A 10,187-nucleotide genomic window follows, 5' to 3' on the forward strand; every position below is an offset into this window, starting at 1 on the left:
CTTCTTCTGATTTGTGGCTGGAACATCTGAGGTTCTTCAGTTCTTTAAAAACAATGTACAAATATTTAAGCAGATTGTTTTAACACAGACAGAGACAAAGGGGCAAGACCAGAGAGAAAGTTGGAGAGCTAGAAAAGAAAAACCACAAAGTAAGAGGAGGCAGTGAAATAGGATAGAGTAAAATGACAAAATGAGACATAACTCACGCATCCTCCTCTCCTCTGTTTCTCTCCATCTTCTGCTTCTTGAATGGGACATGCATGGTTCTTTCGTTCTATAAAAATAAAGATATGCAGTTTATTCTTTGTAACTGCTTGTGAACACAGAATAAACCAGAGAGACGGAGAAACCGAAGAAATAAAAAGGATAGAAAGGCATGCTCCCTCCTGTTGGTGTTTTCCTGAATGTCTGCATAGTTCTTCAGCTTTTTTTTTTTTTGTAAAAAATGAAAACCCATTTGAGCTGCCTTTTCTCACTGGGTGTGTATACAAGATGACACAAAGAAAGGCAGAGGGGAGAAACTGGAAGACAGGAAAGAGAAATAGAAGTAAGAGAAGAAAAGAGTGAGGAGGCAGAACAATAGATAGGTGTGAAATAGTAGAGGAGAGGCAACACCTACGCTACTTCCATTTGACAAGCCTCTGTACGTCTTCTTGAATGGGATGTGCCCGGTTCACATCCTACTATAATAAGAATGAGGAAAAAAGGCAACACAATTTAGAGAATCAGAACAAGAGAAATAAAGAGGAGACATAAGAAGGTACAAGAAGCTGTGGAGTGATTGCATAACACATACTCAACTTCCTGTTGGTAGTCCTCTGGGTCCAATTCAGTTTGTGAAGATGCACACATTTCCTCACTTCTACAAAAATGTAAACAAAAATACATTTTATAGAGCACACGGAAGGAGGAGGCAGAAAGAGCTGGGAAAGAGGCATTGCAAGGGGGAGCCATACAACTTCCTGTTGATGGTCCTCTGGGTCCCATTTAGTTCCTGAAGATGTGCATTGTTCATCACACAAACAGAGACAGAAAGAGCTTGGTCACTTTCATTTTCCAAAGGTGGTGGTGGTATGCATGATTTACTTCTATAGAAAGAGTGAAGAAAACAAAACCATATTTTAGACGGCAAGACAGAAAAACAAGGAATGCAGAGCTACAGAGAGAATCACCACATAGAAAGAGAGATGAGACAAAGAGATTGCAGGGGGAGATATACTGGACTTCCTGGTTGTCCACTGGGTTAAGTTCACTTTCGAATGTAACCCAGAGTTACAGACAGAGACACAAACGGGTATAGCTGAACAGCAAGTTAAAGAGACAGTAGAAAAGTCACATGAGTGGAAGAAAAGTTAGAGACCTAGAGAAATAAAGAGGAGAAATAGGAAGGAGTTAAATGGCAGCGGAGAGATATGACGTAGTTGTTTTCCTGTTGGTGTGTTTCTGGACATCTTCTTGTTTGTGGCTTGGACATCTGACGTTCTTCAGTTCTTTAACAACAATGTAGAAATATTTAAGTGGACTGTTTTATGTTATTGTGTTCACACAATGATAACACAGACAGAGACAAAGGGGAATGTCCGGAGGGTAAGTGAGAGAGAGTGAAAAAGGAAAAGCCACAAAGTAAGAAGAGGATGAGAAATAGGATGGAGTAAAATGACAAATGAGAGATATAACTGACATGCTCCTGTTGGTGTGTTTCTCTGTCTTTTGCATCTTGAATGGGGCGTGATTGGTTCTATAAAAACAAACATATGGAGAGTCTTTTCTGTGAAACTGCTTGTGAACACAATGTTAAACAGAGATACAGAGAAACAAAACAAAAAGACAGGAAAGAGAAATAGAAGAGAAGCCAAGAGTGAGGAGGCAGAATAAAAGGTAGGAGAGAAATGGAAGAGGTGAGGTAACACCTACGCAGCTTTCATTTCAAAAGCCTCTGTACATCTTCTTAAGCGGGGTGTGCATGGTTCATCACTACTACAACAGGAATGAGAGAAAAAAGGCAATACATTTTAGAGAATTAGAACAAGAGAAATAAAGAGGAGACATAAGAAGCTGTGAAGGAGTGATAGCATAACACATACTCAACTTCCTGTTGGTAGTCCTCTGGGTCTGATTCAGTTTGTGAAGATATGCATGTTTCCTCACTTCTACAAAAAGAATGTAAACAAAAATAAATTTTATAGAGCACACAGAAAGAGTAGAAAGAGAGCTGGGAAGGAGGCATTGCAAGGGGCAATACTCGACTTCCTGTTGGTGGTACTCTGGGTCCTCATGGTCACTTTCATCTTCCGAAGGTTGTGGTGGTGTGCATGGTCGACTTCTATAAAAACAGTGAAGAAAACAAAAATGTTAAATTGAGAAAAGATTGATAAAAACAAGGAATGCAGAGGTACAGAGAGAAACACCATATAGAACAAGAAATGAGACAAATTGTAGGAGAAGGCATACTAGACTTCCTGCTGGTTTTCCACTGGATTACGTCCACTTTCGAAAGATGGTGTGGGAGGTTTTTCAACTGCAGTTGGGGCTTCTACGCTTCTTTAGAAAGAAAAGTTAAAATTGTTTCTATGTGAAATTGTATTTGTTACAAAATGAGCAGGTCACAACAGAAGCTGTGCGTGTTTTACCTTGAGGTGCCTGCTTGACTCTCATGACTGCTGCTTGCACCTGCTGCTGCTTGCACCTCCCGGTAGTTCCTCTCTGCTGTCGCATTAGTATGTGCCAAATACTTAGCAAACAGATGCCTCTCGGAGTCTGTGTATTGTGACACAGTAAATGTCTCGCACACATTTGGAATGTTGTACCTTAAATTGGAACACAAAAAAGAAATTGTTGAGAAATGGACAGTGAGTGCCTCCATATACAGTATATGGGACATTGCTCAGTGAAACCTTCTATATGTGTAGGATTCACAATTTACCTTTGGTGGTATCGCCACAGGTCATTTGAAACACTATGAAGTTTCTTCCCAGTTGATGATAAGAAAAAGATGTCTGTGGGGGGAGTTGTCACGCACCAGTCTCGGTCTTATGTGAGAATACACGTCGAACCACTAGAAGCAAAACAATATAATCACAATGCTTTCCTACAGTTGTCTATCAACGTCACAGATTTATAAAAAAAAATGTTACCTTTTCTTCCTCTTCTGTCAAGGCGAAAGCAGCCACTTGTGTTGTTGTCTTGTGCTCTGCTACACCAATGACAGTTAAACGTATCTGTGTATTACCACTGGCGTATCTGTGGTGAATTCTATTTTTATTCAGTGATCTAGGAGTAAGAGTTATTTTGGAGAATCATCTACTCTAACATTTTACCAAAGTCCTTATGTCAATATGTACTTATTTTCATGTTCTGTACAACCCCTGGTCTCTGCAAGTATTTCAGAACCAGCAACGCCTGAAGGTAATGTACAATCTCAAATTTAACATGATCATCGATCTCATCCTTTTTAGCAGCATCCAGGGCTGTCAAAAATGTGCCTTTTGCTGTGGACAATAGCTTGCGGCATTCTTCCGGTGTTTTCATTGTATGGGTCAAGGAATCGTACCTGTAAAAAAAAAAATGGTACTTATAATGCTGCTAAAAAAGCAGAGGGCTGAAAGGAATCATCAATATAGCCCACTTGGGGTTACCTTTTCTTGACAACTTCCCGGGATATTTCCTTACTGAGCCTTTTTTGAAGGGCATCGGTGGCTTTGATAAAGTTGTTGCAGGCATTGTGCATGAAAAGATCAGTTGAGAACAAGTTGGTGTTGTCAATCTGGAAGTTTACGAATCGCCTCAGATGCTTCAAATAGCTGAACATTGTCTGGTGCGAGACAATCTTTTGCAGTTTCAAGAAAAACTCATTGGTCCTTTGGATGTCTTTCACAAATGCCAAGTTAGCATCTTGTGGGTTCATAAAATAAAGGAACCTAGCCACGTTTTCCACCTACAAAGAACACAAAGAAAAAAATCATATAATATTTGGTAGGGATGGCTTAAGTGCACATAAAGCATTAGGGTATTAACAGCATTCTTGTCCACACCATACCAAGAGCTACCCCATAAAGGCAAGGCTAAGTAAATAAAAACATGATGAAACTACAGGCCTCAATAAGCTGCCGGAGACTCATTTAACTGGAATAAAAATGTTAACTTGGCAAAAAATTAGAACACAATAAACCATTCATTTTTTTTTACTTTACTTACCTCCTGTTTGTACCTAGTGACACCCAATATACATGTCAGAAAATTTGTGAATGCTTTCAGGAGTGAGGCCGACGACGGATGCCGATTGTACAATCCAGCTTCCTTCATTTTCAGCCTTGTTTCTGAAGTCCAATTCATTTTCACAGCCCTGTATTATTTTCAAAAGGAATGATTGACACAGTGCACATTAATACATAAGAAGCAGTGCCAGCTATCTAAATAAAAGAAAATATACAAGTAAATGCATTGCCTTCTTAAGTTTGGATCTTGATCAAAGCTTCTAGCAATTTCAAATAAGTTACCTGCAACAAGTTTCTGGTTCTAGACAGACTGGCCTGTTACTGCCAGCAATATTCAATTATCAGAGTTGCAGCTGAACTGAATTTGGAGACTGAGTCACTGCTGTACAGCAGGAGCCTCATCTGCATACCTAAATATGGGGAGTTTAATGTTTTTAAATTGGGGGTGCAGATCTATAAAAAAGTAAATGGCGGAACCCAGGCATGGATGGTAATTTAAAAACAGGCCTTGGCATGTCAAGTGCACAGAGGCTCAAATGGCCCACCACCAGCCCATGGTAATAACTTTTAGACTGAAGCAGCCCCTCCCCTACTTGCTAGTCACAGCACATTTAAATTAGCATAAAATACAAGTAAATATATTACCTCTCTAAGCCTTGATCTTCCTCTGGGCTGTCAATGTCCATGTGTTGATGCTTTATGATTTCCATATTTTCTGCTGCTCCTTGCTCCTCTTCTAAACAAATGGATGTTTCTCCTAAAACTGATGCAGCCTGAACAGCATGGGAAAGGTCTGTTTCTGGTGGGAATTTCAGTTCAGAGTTTTCTACGGCAAGTTCAGGAGGCACCACTTCTGTAGTTACCAAGCTGTAAAATCATGAGAATAAATACAACATATTAAACAGATCAAGACTTTGATGTGTAAAAATTGTTAATCAGTCCAGTGTTAAAAGAAAGAATCACCTTAGCATGGTAGTTTCCTCCATAGGTTCACGTCTTAACAGACAGGACAGTGGATAAGTTGCTCCTGTTTCTGGAGCCTGTTCTTCTTGATCTGGGGCTGAAACAGCAGCAGAAGTTGATGGTGTTGTTATAGGTTCAGCAGTTTCCCTGTAAAATAGGATAGAAGATGGCTATTACAGCACAAATGTTTTATATTGACAACAGCGTTCTTGGTACTCTAAAGCTGGCATGATAGTATCCCCATATCAAAAGAAGGGGAAAAAAATTAAGGCCTACATACCGGGTTTGTTCACTATGTAAAAACCTTTACTTTCCAAAAAGGCATAGAATACAGCAGGGGAGGTAAGCTTCTGGATCTCATGGTAATCAAATATGGTAGCCTTCTCTGCAATGTCCCACAAGCGACGCCGAGCAGTATGTGCAACTTCACGGATCTCTTCCAATGAGCTAAATCTCATAGACGTCCTCCGTAGATGAGTTGTCAAGTTCTTATCCACTTTAAAGCAACGAGGACAAACCAAGGCAACCCGATTTTTGTCTAAAAAAAATAAATATTGAAGACAGTCTGTTTCAGGAAGGAATACAAAAATATAGGGTGGGTGGGGGCAGGGGTTTGAAGTACAAATAAAATGAGTAAAAACCAACGATGTCCTACAAAGATATGTACATTGTTGCATAACTCATGTCCTCCAAGCCCAGTGAAACTTAAAACAGTGGTACCCATATCTTAATGGGTCTGTTGTAACAAAGTTCTGCACACCCATTCAAACCTAAAACTGAATGAACTGAATTGATCAATTACTGCACATAGGCCTAATGATGGGAGGGTTTGAACAACAAATAAGTTTGTTGAATAACTCATGTTCTCCACACCCAGTCAAACTTAAAACAATTGTGACACACAAATTTTGATAGGTCTATTAAACAGAATTAACAGAACTACTGTACATAGGTCTAACTATCCATTTCTTATATGCATACACAACACAGGTAATTTTAAAACTCTCAATATATAGCAAGTTCTGTTTAAAGAAAAGTACAAAAAAATAGATATTACCTTTGACCTGAAGGCTCCATATTGATTTTAAAAAAAAATCTTGTTCAGGTAACAAACAAAACAAAAGCTGTAAAGGTTAAAACTAATATCTATAAAAAAAAAAACAGAACAAAAAAATCTATCAAATGAAAGCAAAATCAATGCAAGAAATGAGCACTGATGAGAAATTTGCTGTATCTCCAAGGTCAGTCACTCAGCATCTGAACTGTTTGGGGAGTTGACACAATCTGAGTTTTGGGCTCCACCCCTCATTCTTCACAGGGAATAATCCCATTGGCTAGAGTATATTTGACTTTATCCCACAAAGCTAAACTGCCAATCATGCTGCAGCTAGCTGCAAGATAGTGTGAATTGAAACCGGAACAAGTCAGTAGTTAAACAAGCCCTGCTCTGCACCTCCGAACTGAAGTGTTGGGGGGGGTGGGAGTGACATAAAACACTCTCAATTCTCTGAGATGCCTATACTAGAGGAATAAGTGGCAGTGTGCAAAAACTCTACATACGACTTCCCCAACAGCACAGGCTCAAAGAGTTTGTTGCAGTCACACTTGGAGAGAGTTGCAATTGAAACTTTGCTGTCTGCTGCTTCCCCCCCTGCCAAAACACGAATGCTCCAACTGTTAACGCGCATGATCTCCCGCATGAGTCAGAATATGCAGGATAGGCCACGGCTTCATGATGCCATGAGAACTAGATCCTTGATCCAGTGCTTCCAGGACCTGCCAACCCCCGCAAAAGATGCCTATACTATAGTAATAAGTGGCAGGGGACAGAACACACCAGAGCACAGATTAGATTTACGCAAGAACTCTCAGCTTTATATTAACTATTCGCTACCATCACCTCTCTGTTCTTGTAGATATAACTCAGCCCAATATTTTTCCCAATAAGACCCTGGCAGTACAGTTGAGAAATATTGTGAAATATCCAATATTGTGGAAATGACCAAGATAGGGGGTTTCTTATTGTGTCCTCTTTGTTTTAGTTGATTCAAGATCTGTTTTTTTTTTTTTTCAAGCCAGCTGCAATATAGTCAGATTACACAGATTTGCCTATCTACTTGTTTACTTTAGTTCAGAAATGTGTCCTGTGGGTCAGACCAATAGACTGCCACAGTATCTGATGCAGAGGTCCCCAACCTTTTTTTTTTATCCATGAGCCACACATAAGGCGGACATAAACGGGCAGCCAAAGCTGTGTTTAAACCAATTTAGACCAAAGACTGGCAGTTCTGGCAATCTAAGGCTGTCCTCTATGCACTGGAATGCTAGGGCCTGCAGAAGTCCTCAAAGGGGCAGCTATATGCTTTGGAAGTGCCTATTGAAGCAGTGAGAGGGAACGCTAAGTACTAGTGCTCAGATAGCTGAGTTTAGCTCCTCTGTGGCTGTCCTAAGGCTGCATAACTCCTAGCAGATCCTCTAACTAGTTAGGGCCTACAGAAGCCCTCAAAGGGGAAGTGCCTATTGAAGCAGTGTTAGGGAACAGTCAGTACTAGGGTTCAGATAGCTGTGTTTAGCTCCTCTTTGGCTGCCCTCAGGCTGAATACCTCCTAGTGGCTCCTCTGACTAGCGTGTGCCTGCTTCATTAGCAAATGAAGGACACAGACCTGTTGAACTTTTAATAAATACAATTTATTGGGTATAACTCCAGTGCAATACAAATAAAAAAACAGTTTATTTAAATAGTTCAAGATTTAAAGATTGCAGCATAGAAGCATCAATGCAAGTCCATATCCGTAAGAAAAGTGTAAAATGTGACCCCATAGTCAAACAAGATTTCTGTACCCGCTTCGATGTTCTTGTTTGCTAAAAACATTATGTGGGGCCTGGAGTCATTGGCAAAATACTTCATTGTGGGTTTAAGGTTTGGCCTTTTACGGGAATGGTTAATTTTCCTCCCATAAGTGGTTGCTAGTTCACTGTGGCAGGGTCAGGGAACATTCTGGGCATCGATGCAGCATCTTTTATTCTGTCTGTCCATGAAGAAATACGGGTAGCCCATTTCACACTGCTCCACGGACCTCATTAGCTGTTCCCCTTCCTTTGCAGAAATAACCTGGCCACGATAGTCACAAATAGTCACACTTTTGAAAAGCCTTGAAGGTCACCACTTTTTGCCCTTTGTCTGGGTCATCTATAATGGCTAATCCTGGCCACTGCTGTGTTTTGATCAAACTTTGAATTTTTCCGTCGTTGTCCTCTCTTCTTGGCTGTTCCCTAGCCTCCCAGTGCAGCAGGATCTCCTCCACGCTTGGAACATTCTTAACCCACCCTTGTAGCCCAAGGTAGTCGTGGACTTGGCTCAGGGTGGGCTTTTCGTGCTTGTAATATGCTGAAATTTAAAACAAAAAATGTTTGTACCGCTGCAGAAAAAAAAAAAACAATTAGAAAACCACACAAAAGATGCATGTGTGATACTTACCAATAACGGCATCCATGCGGCATTTTGTCTACTCTGAAAAAGAAAAAAAGGAGATTAAACATGACCTTCCTATCTGTATTGAGAAGGGCTATGGGGCGCCAGTTCTCATCCTTAGTCTGATCCAGGCCCTTGGACAGCAAGATAAGGCCCGAGCATCTCATAGAGGGAGGGAGTAGACCCTCGCCCAGGGAACTATTGAATACCTCTACGAGATGGGGAGCCAAGAGGTCTACAAACTCCTTATAAAATTCAGCTGTTAAGCCGTCAGGCCCTGGGGTCTTCTTTAAATTTAGACTATCAACAGACTTCCTGACCTCATCCACCATTATCTCACTGTCCAGCTCATCAAGGTTACCGCTCACATCTCCAATTCCTGGGGTTCCACCTAGAAAAGAAGACATTTCAGATACGGAAAGTTCTTGCCCCTTTAAGAGAACAGTATAATAATCTTTAACAATTCCGAGAATGCCAGTGGCCGAAGTCACCAGCACCCCATCCTTATTTCGCAAGCCCTGTACAGACTTGTGCGCAGAAGCTTCCTGGCAATTCTGAAAAGGGTCAGGCGAGTGGTATTTCCCGTATTCCATTTCCTGAACCAAGGAAGACAATCTGTCATAATGATATTCTCTCATCAAGGCCCGAACTTTGGCAACCTCCCCAACTGCTCCTCCATCAGACACTAATCTGTCCAATTTTCTCCTCAGAGATTGGTAGACACATTCTTTATCAATCTGGATCTTATTTGCTAGGCCTCGAAAGAGTTTTACTGCCCTCTTCTTGACCATCTCCCACCACTCAGCTTTAGTGTTGCAAAACCCCACTAAAGACTTCTGGGCTTGAAAGAAGTCGAAAAAGGATTGCTTGACAGATTCCTTCCCCAAGAGGGCCGAATTTAAGCGCCAAAGCCCTTTACCCCTCTGAGCCGCCTGAGAGACATTTAGAAACAACGTTTCGGGGGCGTTCCCCCTTCGTCAGGTGAACGCCCCCGAAACATTGCGACGCAATAAAAGTACCAGGAGTTGCACCCCGGTTTGAATAGCTCTGTGTGCCAGCCTGTATTGTTTCCTTTCAGTATATTTTGGGAGGGCTGTCTCCCTGAAGAGCTTTGCACCAAGCGTTGTTGTGGCAGAAAGGGCCTGAGTGTACGCGTGAGTTTGTACACATTTAGAAACACCCTCACCATACAGTGATCAGAGAACTCCACCGGAATCACCTCAGGAGGCGACACCACAGAGCCCTCTTTAACAAAAAAAAAACCTATCTATTCTGCTTCTACATGTACCCCTAAAAAAGGTGAAACCAGTGTGGTTGGGGCTGTGTCGAATGTGCACATCCTCCAACCCTGCTTCCCTAACTATACTATTCAGGGAGATACTAGCATAACCCAACCGGCCGGCTGCTCCTCCCCTATCCATGGGCCTAGACACGGTGTTAAAATCACTGCCAAAAACGACCGGCTGGGCTGTAAAAAGAAATGGCTTGATCCTGTTAAAGAGCTCCTTCCTCGCCCCTTTTGTAAGATATTCTTATGG

The 10,187-nt window shown here is 41.4% G+C and overlaps 1 protein-coding gene across 1 annotated transcript; it reads right to left on the reverse strand.

Moving 5' to 3' along the window:
* Positions 1 to 1,033: 1,033 nt before the first annotated feature.
* LOC108704567 lies at positions 1,034 to 5,720 on the reverse strand. The gene is made up of 12 exons (XM_041585972.1): positions 5,458 to 5,720; positions 5,178 to 5,324; positions 4,860 to 5,081; positions 4,195 to 4,342; positions 3,636 to 3,934; positions 3,135 to 3,550; positions 2,924 to 3,055; positions 2,631 to 2,807; positions 2,452 to 2,541; positions 2,085 to 2,323; positions 1,915 to 1,977; positions 1,034 to 1,738 (listed from the first exon to the last, which is right to left on the reverse strand). Exons 2-6 carry the CDS (start codon positions 5,198 to 5,200, stop codon positions 3,331 to 3,333), a joined length of 912 nt encoding a protein of 303 aa, XP_041441906.1. The 5' UTR covers positions 5,201 to 5,324; positions 5,458 to 5,720; the 3' UTR covers positions 1,034 to 1,738; positions 1,915 to 1,977; positions 2,085 to 2,323; positions 2,452 to 2,541; positions 2,631 to 2,807; positions 2,924 to 3,055; positions 3,135 to 3,330.
* Between the last annotated feature and the right edge of the window lie 4,467 nt (positions 5,721 to 10,187).

Source organism: Xenopus laevis, chromosome 3L (assembly GCF_017654675.1).
Source record: "Xenopus laevis strain J_2021 chromosome 3L, Xenopus_laevis_v10.1, whole genome shotgun sequence".
In the NCBI taxonomy this organism is placed as follows: domain Eukaryota; kingdom Metazoa; phylum Chordata; class Amphibia; order Anura; family Pipidae; genus Xenopus; species Xenopus laevis.

Coding starts and splice junctions, on each gene's coding strand:
- LOC108704567 (XM_041585972.1), bottom strand. CDS start 5,200: ATGGAGGAAACTACCATGCTAAG. Junction 4,343..4,859: donor GAAGATCAAGGCTTAGAGAG/GTAATATATTTA, acceptor AAAATAATACAG/GGCTGTGAAAATGAATTGGA. Junction 3,935..4,194: donor TCACTAGGTACAAACAGGAG/GTAAGTAAAGTA, acceptor TGTTCTTTGTAG/GTGGAAAACGTGGCTAGGTT.